Source organism: Cetorhinus maximus, chromosome 2 (genome assembly GCF_964194155.1).
Source record: "Cetorhinus maximus chromosome 2, sCetMax3.hap1.1, whole genome shotgun sequence".
NCBI lineage: Eukaryota > Metazoa > Chordata > Chondrichthyes > Lamniformes > Cetorhinidae > Cetorhinus > Cetorhinus maximus.
Window position 1 is genome coordinate 202,571,628 of NC_135880.1, and position 14,584 is coordinate 202,586,211.

At 41.8% G+C, this 14,584-nt stretch overlaps 1 protein-coding gene across 1 annotated transcript in view; it reads left to right on the forward strand.

The window, feature by feature from the left end:
* LOC144689753 (sialic acid-binding Ig-like lectin 13) overlaps positions 1-14,584 on the forward strand; it is a 68,540-nt gene that overhangs the window by 9,969 nt on the left and 43,987 nt on the right. The window contains exons 4-5 of the mRNA XM_078557129.1: positions 1,466-1,786; positions 3,795-3,896. Of these exons, the coding sequence (XP_078413255.1) occupies positions 1,466-1,786; positions 3,795-3,896 (423 nt within the window). The remainder of the gene's footprint in view (positions 1-1,465; positions 1,787-3,794; positions 3,897-14,584) is intronic.

Consider the following 14,584-nt stretch of genomic DNA (forward strand, 5'->3'; position numbering starts at 1 on the left):
CAACTGGGTTAACCATGCATCACCAATTCTGATGTGGTCACCATTCCTCAAAAATCCACCCATGACCATGTTTCCAACCTCCCTTTCCTCTCCGAAGTCTTTAAATATGTTGCTTCCCACAACCATGACCAACTGCATGTTTGAAGTTCTCCAATTGGGTTCCAGTGCCAGAGCACTGGAATGGGCTAAATCAAAGTCACAAATGACACTCTCTGTATCCGTAACCCTGGTGCACTATCCCTCCTCATCCTTTTCAACCTTTGCACAACCTGTGACGCAGTCAACCACATCAGACTCCTCAAAAACCACTCATCCGTTGGGACTGTACTCATCTGGTCCCACTCTTAACTACTCTAGACAATTATATCTGGTATTCTCATGGATCTATCCTTGAACCCTTCCTATCTCTCACCTACATTGCTGACATTAGCCGAAGAAATGGTGTCAGGTTCCACTTGCATGTTAACAACACCCAGCTTTAATTTACCATCCTATCACCTGATTCCCCCACCACCTCTTTAATATGAGATTGCATGTTTGAGATCCAGCTCTAGAGGAGCTGCAACTTCTTCCAACTAAACATTTGAAAGACTGATGCCATTATTTTAGGCCCCTGCCAAAATTTCTGTTCCTTCTTCACCAATTCCATCCTCCTCCCTTGTTACTGTCTAAGGCTGAAGCAGACATTTTGCATGCTGCCATTCTATTTGATGCTGAGCTGAGCTACCAACCCCATATTCCCTCCATCACAATGACCCCTTACTTCCAGCCTCATAATATTGCCTGTCTCTGCCTCTGCCTCAGCTCATCTGCTACAGAAACCCTCATTTTTTTGTTACCTCCAGACTCGACTATTCCAGTGTTGTCCTGGCCTGCCAGCTCCACACTTTTCACCTCCTCATAAACTTGAGGACATTCAAAACTCTGCTGTATGTACCCTAACCCATACTGAGTTCCACTCTCACACTCACTGTGCTCATTAGCCTGTATTCGTTCCCAGTCCACCAATATCTCAATTTTATAATTCTCGTTCTCATGTTCAATTGACCCCATGGTCTTGCTCCAACCCATCTTTGTAACCTCTTCCAGCCATACAATCCTGTAAGAACTCCACATTTCTCCAACTCTGACCTTGTATATCCACCACCCTCTTCGCCCACCATTGCTAGCCATCACTTCAGCTTTCTAGGCCTTAAGTTCTGGAATTCTCTCCCTAAACTAATCTCTCTTCTCCTTAAAGACAATTCCAAAAATCTTCCTTTTTGACTCAGCTTTTAGTTACTCTTCCAAATACTTTCTTCTTCAACTCAATGTCTATTTTTGTCTGATTACACTCTTGTGAATCACCTTGTGATGTCGGAAATGCCATGTAAATGCAGGTCCTTGTTAACTAGCTGTATCTACATATGTGTTAATTATGTGTGGTTTCTATATAAAATTAAGTGTACATTATCTTTACTGTTAGATGGACCACAGAATCTCACAATAATGTACAGGTTGAACAACAGTGACACTTACCAGCCTTGGAACAGTAGCCCCATCACTGTCCCTATGGACTCCTTCCTGGAACTGAGATGCTCTGTAGATAGTCACCCAGCCTCCACTGTGATCTGGGGGAAGAACAATGAAAACTACACTGTGATGTTACAATCCACAGCTGAATTAAATAGTTCAAAAGTGAAGATAACAAATTACCAGTCTACAGATGGAGAAGTCTACTGGTGTATGGCAAACAATAGCTACGGCTGGAGAAATGCAAGCGTTTGGATAAAAGCCGATGAGAAAGGTAAACAAACGTGTAATAATGCATGTGTAAAGATCTCAATGTCTGTTAAAGAAAAACTGCTTTTAGAAAATGAGAGCATAGATTGCTTATGTCAAGTATCTTCTTTCTTGGTCTCAGAATTAGTAGGGTTGTAATATGTATTTTATTTTAAACTGAACTTGTATAATAAATAGCACATCCCATTCCCAAAAAGATGGGGCAGTATCTTACCCTCTCACCCTCAGTGGGAATCGTGGTGGATGGGGGAGGAGATGTGGTGAAAATCCAACAATCAGTTTCCTGGCATCAGGAAATCAGGTCAGAATTGTGTTCTCTCGACTTTCATGGTAGGTGAATGGCAGGTCTACTTTCTCGCTGGAGATCATCGGGAGTCCATTTTGCATCTCATGAATGCTCATTACCAGGCCAACAGACAGGAATCTTGTGACCCCATCAAATCTTCTGCCCAGTAGGAAATTATGCCATCCAGTTATCTGACTTAACGAACGTGGCATGCACCCGGCAAAGGAAACTTATAGGACTTACCGGTCAGTCTGCACCATTGGTGAGGACCACAGATGATGATACGCAAGGTGGTGGGGGTGGAGGTGGGGGAGGGGGATGTTGAAGGCTAGAAGAGAGGATGAGTCAGCTCCAACAACAATGAGGAAGCTGGACACCATCCAGGACCAAGTATCCTGCTTGATTGGCACCCCATACACCACCTTCAACGTTAACTCGCTTTGCCACCGATGCAGCGGCAGCAGTATGTACCAGATACAAGCTGTACTGCAGCAACACATCTAGGTCGCTTTCATAGCATCTTATAAACCTGCAACCTCTACCACCTAGAAGGACAGGGAATGAGGGAACACCATGTAAGCTCCCCTCCCAGCCACACACCATCATGGCTTGGAGCTGCACTGTTGTCCCTTCACTGCTGGTGGGTCACAATCCTGGAAGACCCTCCCAAACATCACTGTGGGTGTACCTATGCCACATGGACGGCAGCAGTTCAAGAAGGTAGCTCACCACCATCTTCTCCAAGGCAATTAGGGATGTGCAATGAAAATGCTGGCCTAGCCAGCAATGCCCATGTCCCATGAAAGATGAGAAAAAAATCATTTCCGATGTAAGTTTGGAGAGTAGATGGTTCACCTACCCTAGCAGGGCGGATGAGATCATTCACCCATTTCCTGTACTGCAGGGCTTGTCCTCTTGTGAACCCCCACAGGCGCTGGCCACCCTGGTGAGCTCCTCCCAGGCTGCTGCAGTCAGATGGGAGGGCCTCCTGCTGATATCCCTCGGAAGGAGGATCCCCTGCCTTTCCTGGATGACCTGGAGGATAATCTCCAGGGAGGCATCCCTGAAGCTTGGGGCTGGAGCTTGTTGCCTTCTCATAGATGACATGCCAAAATCCGAATGTCTTGGTGCGGTGATTGAATGGCTGTCCAGGTGCCTTTTAAATATGCCATCTGGACATAATGGTGGGGCATGCAACTTCCTGCCTGCCCTGCCACGAGACTCGATGTGAACCTTGTGGCTGCATAATTAATTAAGTAAACAGTGTACGATTTGGCGTGTTCACCTGCCCTGCTCTCCTACAGAATTCACTCCAACTCCCCGGTCTCGCCACTGGTCTTAGGCCTGGAGTGGAAAATTCTGGCCTTGATCAATGTTTAACCGCTTCTGGATTAATGCATATTTGTCCATGATTAACACTATTTGTTTTTAGCCATAACATCAGTACTTCGCTTTTCTACAGCGTTTTTTTAATGTTGGGCAAAGAAAATAGAAAGTAAACATGCTGCAGTTTTATCTATTAACTGCAATATGTGTTAGGCACAAAACTTGTGATTTGTGAAGAAAATGGTTATGCTGTTGTCAAAGGAAGAAAATTAAGAATTGCATTTATATACCATTTATTCATGCCTTTCAGTAATATCCCCAAGCGCTTCAAATTCTGTTTATGTGTTGTGATTCTTGTCACTAATTGTGATTTCATTATGATTTATTATCTCTTTTACAGTTGATCCATTGCTTCTCATTCTACTTCCAGCCATTGCAGTTATTGGGTTCAGCGTTGTGGTAACAATATACTTATGTCTGATCTGCAAGAGGCAAATGAAAGGTAAAACTTAAAAAAAGTCTTTGGTTGTAGGTGTTAACCTTACCATTGACATCAATAGCAAACTGTAAAATGATGTGGTTTTCACTAGCCGGTGTGACTCTAGCCTTTTGCAATGTGTTTGTGAATGTTCTTGCCTGTCAGGTTATTTTTCATGTCCCAGTCTCTCACTGTTATGTAGGCTGCTCATACCAAGCTAGGGCTTTACAAAAAATCTTTTAAAACACTTTCATCACTTGTGTCCTAGATGTTACACCAGAGTGATTCTTTGCTATACCAGGAAATTAGATAATAAAGTGGATTGTTATATTATTTTGCAGCAATTGTGAAACCAACATTTTCTATTAATTCCTGAATGGGAAATATTTAGTAGTCATGGTTGGACTATGATACAGGAGGTAAAAGTGACTGTACTCTAATATTTCTATCCCTGTAATATTCTGCAATATGCAATTAGAAATAGCACTGTATTCAAACTAAAGACAAACAAATCAAAGGGACAGAAAGGAGCACGTATCAGAATACTGAGGGAAGCTGCAAAAGTAGTGTTAAAGGCTTTGACAATTTTCTAACTCATTGGTCAAGAGAATTATGCCAGATGACTGGAGGGTGACAAAATCAATACCCTTCTTCAAAATGAAGATAAAGCTGGAATTTAGTGTTGCACACATTAGTAAACGATTGGAATCTACATCACAGGAGGAGTTAACCAGGGTCAGTTGACACGGATTTCTAAGAGACAGGTTATGCTTGAACCAGCTCATAGTATTCTTTAAGAACAGAGGGGAGTTGCAATGGATGCAAGTTATTTGGATTTTCAAAAAACATTTATTAAGCTGTCATAAAGAGCTTCATCCGAATGGCAATGACTTGTATAATTAGCTCCAGGAAACGTCGGAGAGCAGAAAGCAAAGGGTCAAGATAAAAGGAAATTTCTTGGACTCGAGCAGTCTGATGACTGGTATTCCACAGAGATCTGTATTGGGTCATTATTAGTAATACTATATTTATAAATGATCTGTTTACGGGAATTGAGGAAAGAATGTCAATATTGATTGATCACCGGATGTTGAAAGATATGGAAAATTGTGATCAGAATTATGAAATATTGCAAAATATAGGTTTAACAGGATTTGGATGTAGGTATCAGATGCAATTCAATGCAGAAACAAATTGAGTTCAAACATTTTTGAAGTAAAAAATAGAGTAGTTTAATGGGGGTATTTTAGATTAGCGGAGCAGAACAAAGTAGTTGTGCAGATACACAAGTAATTTAATTCACAAACAGGTAAGGCCAAAGAACTGTAAATAAAACCTTTGCTTTTGTATCCAGAATCATAGAATAGAAAAAAGGTAACGTTGAACTGTTGGCTGAAGTTAGAGCATTGTGTGTAGATTTGAGCTGTTATTACAGAAACTGGGGGAAAAAATAGTGGTGGCGAAGGTGCAGTCCAGAATCACTTGAATGTTATCGGGAATGAAGAGTTACTGTTATGAGGAAGCTTAAGAAGAAAGGGCTTTTTTGACTGAAGCTGAGGAGATTAAGGTTGTTCTGAAAGAGGATTATGGTAAGCTAAATAATGAGAGATTGTCTCACCTGTTCACTGAGGCAGTACTGAGACGACAAAGTTTAATTTAAACACAAAAAAATTGAAGGGGAAGTTCTCAGAAAAAAATAGTTTTTCATGGTGGCTGCTTCAGATGTGGAACTCCCTCCCCAAACCATTTTGGAATAGAACGCATGAATTATTTTAAAAATAAATTATATGGTTGCTTGAAAAAGAGGGATATTAAAGAATATGGAGAATGAGCAGAAGAGTGGGAATAGGTCATATGGAGAAAAACATTGGAACAAAATTAATTGGGAAAATAGCCTTTTGCTATATTGTAACATGTGATCCTATGTAAAAGCAGCTTTATCAGTCTCTCAGACTAATAAATCCCTGCAGTGGAATTAAAGTTTAAATTGCAGCAATGCTGCTGGAGCTTTTTGTTGTTGTACAGCAGAAACTATTTAACTTTACATGTGTTGCGATTGTTTATCATTTTGTTACTGGTGCCAAACTCAACTTTGCCCTCTTGGTCCGCTTAAGATCCAAATACACTGTCCTACATACACTGTCAGTGCTGAGAACAGGAAGTGTATTGAAATCAAAACTTACCACCTCAAAACCTCTAAAATGCGGAATGCCTTGCCTCCCTCTGTGTTTCCTTTCTCCAGCCATTTACAGGCTCTTGTAACCAAAGTGTCATGTCATCTGACCACGAATTCTTGCTATTTCTCATCCTTTCTTTAGGTCCCTTCAACATTAATATCACGACTCTCTCAAAAAAGTATAGATGCCCAAAATGTCACCAGAACTAATAGCCTCAACACAAAGTTTATTGGCAATTTATAGTCAAACACATAACACATTTGGATGGCATTCCTTTGTCAACTGCTTCAATGAAAGTATTAACCTTTTGTGCTTTAAGTGGTATAACACAATGAAAGCAGTGGACAAAGAAATATCATGTAAATGTGCTAAGCGTTTGTCCACAAATTTCAATGTCTAGGGGTGGAATTTTCCATGCCCACTGGCGTCGGGCATGTTTGGCGGCGTGAGAAGGCCAAAAACCATTGCCATCGTCCGCTCGGCCCATCGATGGCAGGTCGCATCTCCTGCCATCGGACATCGGGAACCTCATTGTAATACATCTGCATATCATTGTAAGGCCAGCCCACTGGACTCATCCCCTCACGCTGGATCATCCACCCGTTTCACTCCAGCACATATGCGACATGCACCTGGCGAGCTGCACCTATCTTAGGATTTTGAGGTTTGTTTGCTTCAGTCAGCACTCGCAGTCATAAGTGCCAGGCTTCGCAGACAATGCCATGTCACTTTTAGGGGGGGTGCTCACGAGCTGGTTTCTACGTACCAGACCAGCCTTAAGGCGGGGGTGGCTTTGTACGACTGCGGGGCTAGGGCTTGTTTGGGGAATGGTGAGAAGTGGCCTCAGGCAAGGGAAGAGGTTGCAAGGTGAGGTCTGCACTGGGGAATAGGGGTATCCCGTGGTCTGTGTGGGGCACAAGTTGATCTGTACAAGTGGCCGCAAGATGGTGAGGGCTGGGGAGGCAGTCTCCAGAGCAGCTGAGGCCAGATGGAGGTTTGAGGGTGTGTGTGAAATAATGAGTTGTGATGTCCCTTGAGCTGGCAGTGAGTGAGATGCCAGTTACTATGTGATGGGCTTGAGTGTATGAGTTTAGAATGATGAGATGGTTGCCTTACCCTGGCAACACGGTTGAGATCATATGTCCTCTATCTGCATTGGACAGCCAACCTCTTCTGTGCAGCATTGGCACTGATCACCACTGCCATCGTCTACCAAGCCGGAGTGGTAATGTAGCTGCACCTCCTACAGCCAGACTGGGGTTAGGGGACATCATGGCAGGCCTCCAAATGTGCTCGAGGGGCTCATCGCTAAACCTGAGGGCTGCAGTCTTCTTTCCGTTTAGGGCCAACCTGTCTTCTCTGCAACTCTGGGCAGGCATCACTGAGAGGTGTGTGCGTGGCTGCACTTTTAATGGCACCCGGTGTGATGAAGCAGCGACGTGATGGCTTGGCAGGTGAATGAGAGCCTGTCCACCATGGAAACGGCCTGTTTCCCCAGGAATGCATAATTAATGCAGTGGGTTTGGGTCGATACAGCGTGAAAAGCCGCCATTGTGGTTGTTGGGTAAAACAGCATTTTCCCCGCCCACCATGGCACTTAATGCAAATCTGGGACAACTTGGTCCTAGGTTTATCTTTGTTAAGTGATGGACAACAGCTACACTGACTGTAACAATAATAAATCACCTGAACTCGACAAAAGCTCTTGCATTCATTTCTATCCTTTTTAACTTATGCCATATTCAGCGGAATATAAAAAATATTGTTAACAGTTGAAAATATTAAAGGATTTGTGACTCACATTTACTGAAAATTAACTGGGTGTTGATCAGGGTTAACAGAATATGTTGATGCACTTGTTACTTATACACATTGACTCATCGGCTCAAAGTGAAAGAGCAATGGAAATCATGTGGGAAAAGTTATTCACCAGTAGATTCTTTGCACTAGTATTTTTTATGGCTGCACCTTTAACTACATGCATTCAATGGTTTCCATATTTCACTGAGGCTTAGAGCAGCTGTTGTGATGCATGAAGTATATGGGAAGAAATGTGATTTGTGGCCAAGAATATTTGATGATACAGCACAATGAGTGTTTGTCAATGTCACAGAGCTGACAAAGTCCAATAGCATAGATCTGGCTGTTTCTGATGGCAGAGAACATAGAATACATGGTGGCACAGATTAGGGGAATATTCCAAGCAGTGAGTTGTTGTGGGTGCCACGGAGCTGGGAGTATCTGATGGCAGAGAGTTGAGTTTCTAATGGCACAGTTAAGGGAATATTACTGCAACTCTGAATCTAAGTTCCGTCTTATAAAATCTGTTTTCCATTATGTAATGTTGCATGTATACTACAGCTTTAATATCTCTGCACACAGAATGTGTTACCATTGAATATGTGGGTTACTATTGAATATGTATGTTACTATTGAATATATGGATTCTACCAAAGCTATTTGGCTCCATACATCGCCACAGCCTGGATCCAAACATGGGCATGATATCTGAATTCTAGAGGTGTGGTGAGAGTGACTGTTTTTGTCATCAAGATGTTTGCCTGAATGTGGCATCAAGGAGACCTAGTAAAAGTGAAGTCAATAGGAATTGTGGGGGGAGCTCTCAGGTGACTGGAATTCTATCTGTCACAAAGGAAGGTGGTTATGGTTGTTGAAGGCCAAGCATCTAAGTTCCAGGATATCACTGTGGGAGTTGCTCAGGTCAGAGTCCTAGACCCAACAATCTTCAGATGCTTCATGAATGACCTTCCCTCCACCACAAGGTCAGAAGTAGGGCAGCTCATTGATGATTATAGAGTTCCATGTGGAATTAGTCAGATACTGAAGCAGTCCATACCCATGTATAGCAAGGCCTGGACAACATTCAGACTCATGCTTATAAGAGCTACATTACATTAAGGCCACAGAAGTACCAGGCAATGATCATCTTCAAGAAGAGAAAGTCTAATGGCTTTCTCATGACAATTAAAGTCTGTACCATCATCAACTCCCCCACCATCAATATCCTGGGAGGTCATCATACTGACCAGAAACGCCATTAGACCAAGTAAATGCCATGGCTTTTAGAACAGGTCAGGGGCTGTGTATTCTGTGCCTAGTGGCCCGGGGAAAGTAACTTGTTTGATCGGCACCCCATCCACCATCAACCATTCACTCCCTCCACCATTGATGTGCTGTGGTTGCAGTGCATACCATCTACAAGATGCACTACAATAACTTGCAAAATTCTCCACATCAGTAGCTTTATTAGCCTTTATTAATTCAGAAATATCAAATTTCATGATTCCTCAATAAAACTAATAAATTAGGATAAAAATTATAATTAATTGTTACTCATTGCCATTAATTCATTTTAAGTTAAGTAATTAATGTAAAGAAGGGGCATTAGGATATTCTTAACATTAATTAATTTCAAATGGTGATTTGTTTCCCTTTGTAATGTGCTCACTCAGATAAAAAATATTTTTCAAAGAAACTGGAAACTTTCAGTAAAGAGGTTATAATTAGTGTGACTCCTTGGGTGGGTGACAGTGTTACACTGATGCGGTAATTCCTGGATTGCTATCAGTAGTTATTTATTGTACCTTAACCGAAAGTGCGAGCTGTTATTTTAATTAAAATGTTATTGATTTCACACTGTTAACTTTTGAAGCTGGAGGAAGTTGTTTAAATGGTAATTACTGCAGACAGAGTTTCCTCCTACTTTTGCTGTACAAAAGGCCAAGGTTAGGGGAAATTGTGCCTGAGTTACATCTACTAAAAATATATGGATGTGGGAGGAAACTGCATCCATGCCAATTTGTAATGGGCTTAGATGTGCAGCACACAAGAGGTTGTTTGAAAGAGACTTAGAGAATATATTTGTTAAAAGTTTCAAATTTAATATGTAAACCATATTCACTTCTTGTGTTTTTTTTCCTTTTATTCAATGTTTGCTTGCTGCACTCCTGGCACAAAGGGAATAGAGGCTTATTTCATAAAACTTTTTGTTTCTTTCAAGAGAAGTCAAAGGAATTCTTATATTAGTTCTGGTTCGCTATTGTTCTTATTCAATGGGACTTTCCAATTTAGTGGACCAGTTTCCCTCCTGACCCATTGTCTCAACCTCAGAATTTTTTTCTGGAGTTTTAAAATGTGGAATCTTTGGCTTTCCGAGCCTCTCGCCCAAAATTCCATTGATCACTTGCCTTCTGCTTATGATCTCTCTGGTGTCATTCCTTTCTGATGAGGCACTCTACCCTACCAAACTACTGCTGTATGCAAGGGATTTCTGGCTGCCCTTCCTCTCTACCAGAGTCACAGCAGTGTTTGACTCATCTCTTTATCAATTAGACACTTTTAAAATATATTTGTTTTATAGAAAACCAATTGGGCAAGAAAATAATCCTGAACAGTATTGGCAAACAGAAGTTATTGCATTGCCCACCCATGTACTGAATATTGGACAGGACAAATAACTGGCGGCTGATACACCACTCATTTTACACTCGCCCTAACCAAGATGAATTCCTGTCCCAATACCTCCTCAACTCAGAGGAAATAAACTATGGGCTGAATTCTCCCCCCGTTTTGGGGGTTGTGCAGGGGCGGGTGGGAGTGAGCGCCCCCGATCGGGTCCGCGCATCCATTTTAAGTGGTGGGCCAATCAAGGCCTGCCCAGCATGACCCTTGCCCAGAAGCGCTGAGCGCACCGTGTACGGGCGGGGGGTGGGGGGTATTCCCTGAGTCGGGGCCTGCGCTCTTTCACGCACGCGCTTAAAAGAGCGCAGACATCTCCCTGAGACACGGAGGTGCCTCAGGCAGATCGGTTTGACATGTGTAAATTTAATTAAAGGGAAATAAAAACTTTTACAACATGTCCCCTCATGTGGCACTGTCACTTGAGCTAGGACATGTGAAATAGTTATTTTTAACATTTTTATTGACTTTTAAAGCACCTCATGAATCCTCATCCCGCCCGTGGGTGAGGTTTCACGAAAAATGCGAAGGCCGCCTGGGCTCTTCACCTGCCCGCCAACCTTAAAGTTGGACAGGCAGCTCAGCTAATTGAATTAATTGCTAATTAAATGGCCTTAATAAGCCTTTGCTAGTTCGGCGGGTGCACAGCCAACTTGGCTGTGCGCCTGCCGAACTGAAAATTCAAATGATGCGGTGACGTCGGTACGTCCGCCCGATCTCTCCGCGCGTCATTTTACGCATCAGCGAGTGGGGGGGCCCCTGCTCACCGACCAGTGAATCCTGCCCTATACAATAGAAGTGGGAATTAAAACTCCACATTTAACAACACTAATGTTCACGTCCCAGATTTGTTATCCAAGAGATTTATAGAACATTCAAAAAAGGAGTGAATCATATAATTTAATACTTCTACATTAGAATTTGGAAGGGTCATTTCAAAACAAGCAAGGAATGCACTGTAACTTATTGGTTTATGATGAAAAAAATCCCACAACAGCAGATTCAGAGATACAAACTTTAAGGATGCCCAAACACCATTTTCAAGTACTGAGGTAAATAGGGAGCATTATTAGTCACATGTTAAATTGCAAATAGTTTCTGAATACATTTTTTTCATCCAGAATTTTCTTAAAAGGTAAAACAGGGCTGTATTTGAAAACTTGTGGTATTGCACACAATAAAGTGCCCCTTGGTTCCAAAGCATGGTGATGATAAACAGGACGCACTAAAATAATGCCTGCAGTACATTCAGTTACATTTGTGCTTCTTTGCAATGAACGGTTTCTTGAAACCACTGAAAATGAACTCTGCAAAGATTGAAAAGGTCGGTAGTTTTGCTGTTGCATTTCTTATGCTTGTTATGCTCCGAGCAACCATTCTATAATTTTCGGAAACGTGGTTTACTGCAACCTTTGTAAGTGAGAAGCAGTGTGCAGTACAAGATTAGATTTGCCTTCAGCACAGTACATTAGAAATCCGCAGACCCCCATGAGTGATCTATCCAGCTGCAGATCTTAATATTTTAAACGTAACATAAACCTATCTTTCTTTTAAAATGTTCCTATGTATGTGAAGATGTTTACATCAGGGAAATGACTGGAATGGGAGCTATGATCAGAGAAAGTGATAGATTGTAACCATTGACATCGGATGTGCTGATTATTTTTCAGAGTCAGATAAATTAATATGTGTGATATACAAATTAAGACGGTCGGCTTCACTTCCAATGATTAAGGGTAGCCGATCCTATGTATGTTAATATTTTTACATGATCATTGGTGTTTCTTATCACAACAATTTGCTGAAATGTTCCATGAATAAAATTGTTTTGAAAGTAACCAACCAATAATTCTAAAGAAAGTCTCGCAACTAAAGAGAAAAATAAAAAGAAAGACTTGCATTTATATCACGCTTTTCACAAGCACCAGACATCTCAAAGTGCTTTACAGCTAATGAAGTACATTTTGAAGTGTAGTCACTGCTGTAGGAAACCAATTTGCCCACAGCAAACTCCCACAAACAGGAACATCATAATGACCAGATAATTCATTTTATGATGTCGATTGAGGGATAAATATTGGCTTGGGCACTACGATGACTCCCATGCTCTTCTTTGAAATTGTGGTATGGAATCATATTTTATGTCACCTGAGAGCTAGACAAGCAAAGCCCCAGCTTAATAGCCCAATCAAAAAATGGCACCTCCAACAGTGCAGCTTTCCCTCGGCACTGCACTTGAGTGCCAGCCTAAGTTGTTGTGCTCAACTCCCGGAGTTCAACCTTCTGATCCAGAGGTGAGAGTGCTACCAACTGAGATACAGCTGACACTGAGGGAAGGAAATCAACGAAAATAAATATTTTCATTAGTAAAAATTGAAAGATTCATACAGAGGTAAAATTCCATGAAAAAGAACTTTAAAAGGGATTCATATTAACAAAAGTTAATGAGCACATTATTTTTAAGTTCCATTTGAACCACTGGTAATATAGTTGGTTAATTCTTGATGATCTCAAAATAGCTGCAAAAAGACGGATATAAAGTATCACAAGAACATTACATAGCGTGCTGTTATCTTGTAGTGAAGCAACTAGTTTCATAGATTTTAACAGTCAGATATCAAATCATTGTATCAATGCTGTTTACAGGGAATTTCATGCCTTGCTAGTTTACCAGTTAGTGAAGTGACTGAGAATAATAGATCTGTAATAATATTCCTTTCGCATATCTCAAGCAACTAAATGCTAAAAAGGTTCAACTGATGCAAAGTTTGTGAAACCTGATATGCAAATTAGATTTTATGTCCCTGTATCGATGCATCTTTAGTTTAGCCCATCTTCACTCACTAAGCAAGAATTAAACTAGAACTGTTTAATCATGTGAACTGGTGTCTGCAGATCAACTCTTGGATAAAATTATCGGAGGCTGATCAACAGTTAAATTGATTGGCAAGATTTTGTATGTGAGTGAAAATATTGCAGGATAACAGAGTAAAGCATATTTTTTCATTCATATAAAATGGTAAATTATGTTGTAGATCTCAGGACAAGGTTGGAGGAAAGGCTGGGCAGGATTTTCCCCCCTGTCGGGGAGGAAGTTGAAGTGCGGGCGTGCGGAGACGCACCTCTGATCGGCGCCTCCGATCGGGGGCGCACCGCTATTTTACGTGGGTGTGACATCCACATGGAAGCGCTATGTGCTCCCTGTGTGGGCGGGGCGGGGAATCCCTAAACCGGAGAGTGTGCTCTTTTGCGCATGCGCACGAAAGAGCGCACTCATCTCCCTGAGGCAAAGTGCTGCCTCAGGGAGATCGCCTCTAATGTACAAATTATTAAAAATAGAAAAAAAAATTCCCTGACATGTCACCTCATGTGACACTGTTGTTTTAAAACCTACATGAAACCTCATCCACATTTTCAGAAGCCCGCCAGGGCTCCTGGCCTGTCGCCAACCTTAAGGGTGGATGGGCAGGTCCATTAATTAGTTTAATTGCTCTGTTAATGGCCTCAATTGGCCATTGACAGGTTGGCGGGCGCACAACTGATTTTGCTGAGCCCCTGCCTACCTGAAAATTGAAATGGGGCGCGGTGGCATTGGGAGTTCCGCCCGACGTCACTGCGCATCATTCTACGCATCGGTGAACGAGCCCCGCCTCCCCACTCACTGACGGGGAAATCCTGCCCTGTGTTGATATTTAGAACTGTGCCTGTTCAAGCCGGTTCAGCTGGTTAAATCCAGTTCTGTTTCTGTTGCCCTCTGTGCAGTTCTGGACTTCCTTCCCATGAATTGCTTTTACCAAGGCCTTTACTAATAGATAATTTAATTTGTAGGTTTTACTTCTGTGTTTTCTAAGAGTAATCTGCACCAGCTAGCAGACTATCTTGAATCAGAATCAGAATCCTGAGCTAATCTGTTGACCTATCTCTGCTGCACCAAGATTTTTTTTTTAAAAAATAGTGACATTCTTAATATTTTGTAATAGAGATAAAATTTATTTTCTAATTTTTCACACCACATTTTATTTCTGCTACGTGCTGCCACCATTTAAGATGGGAGTG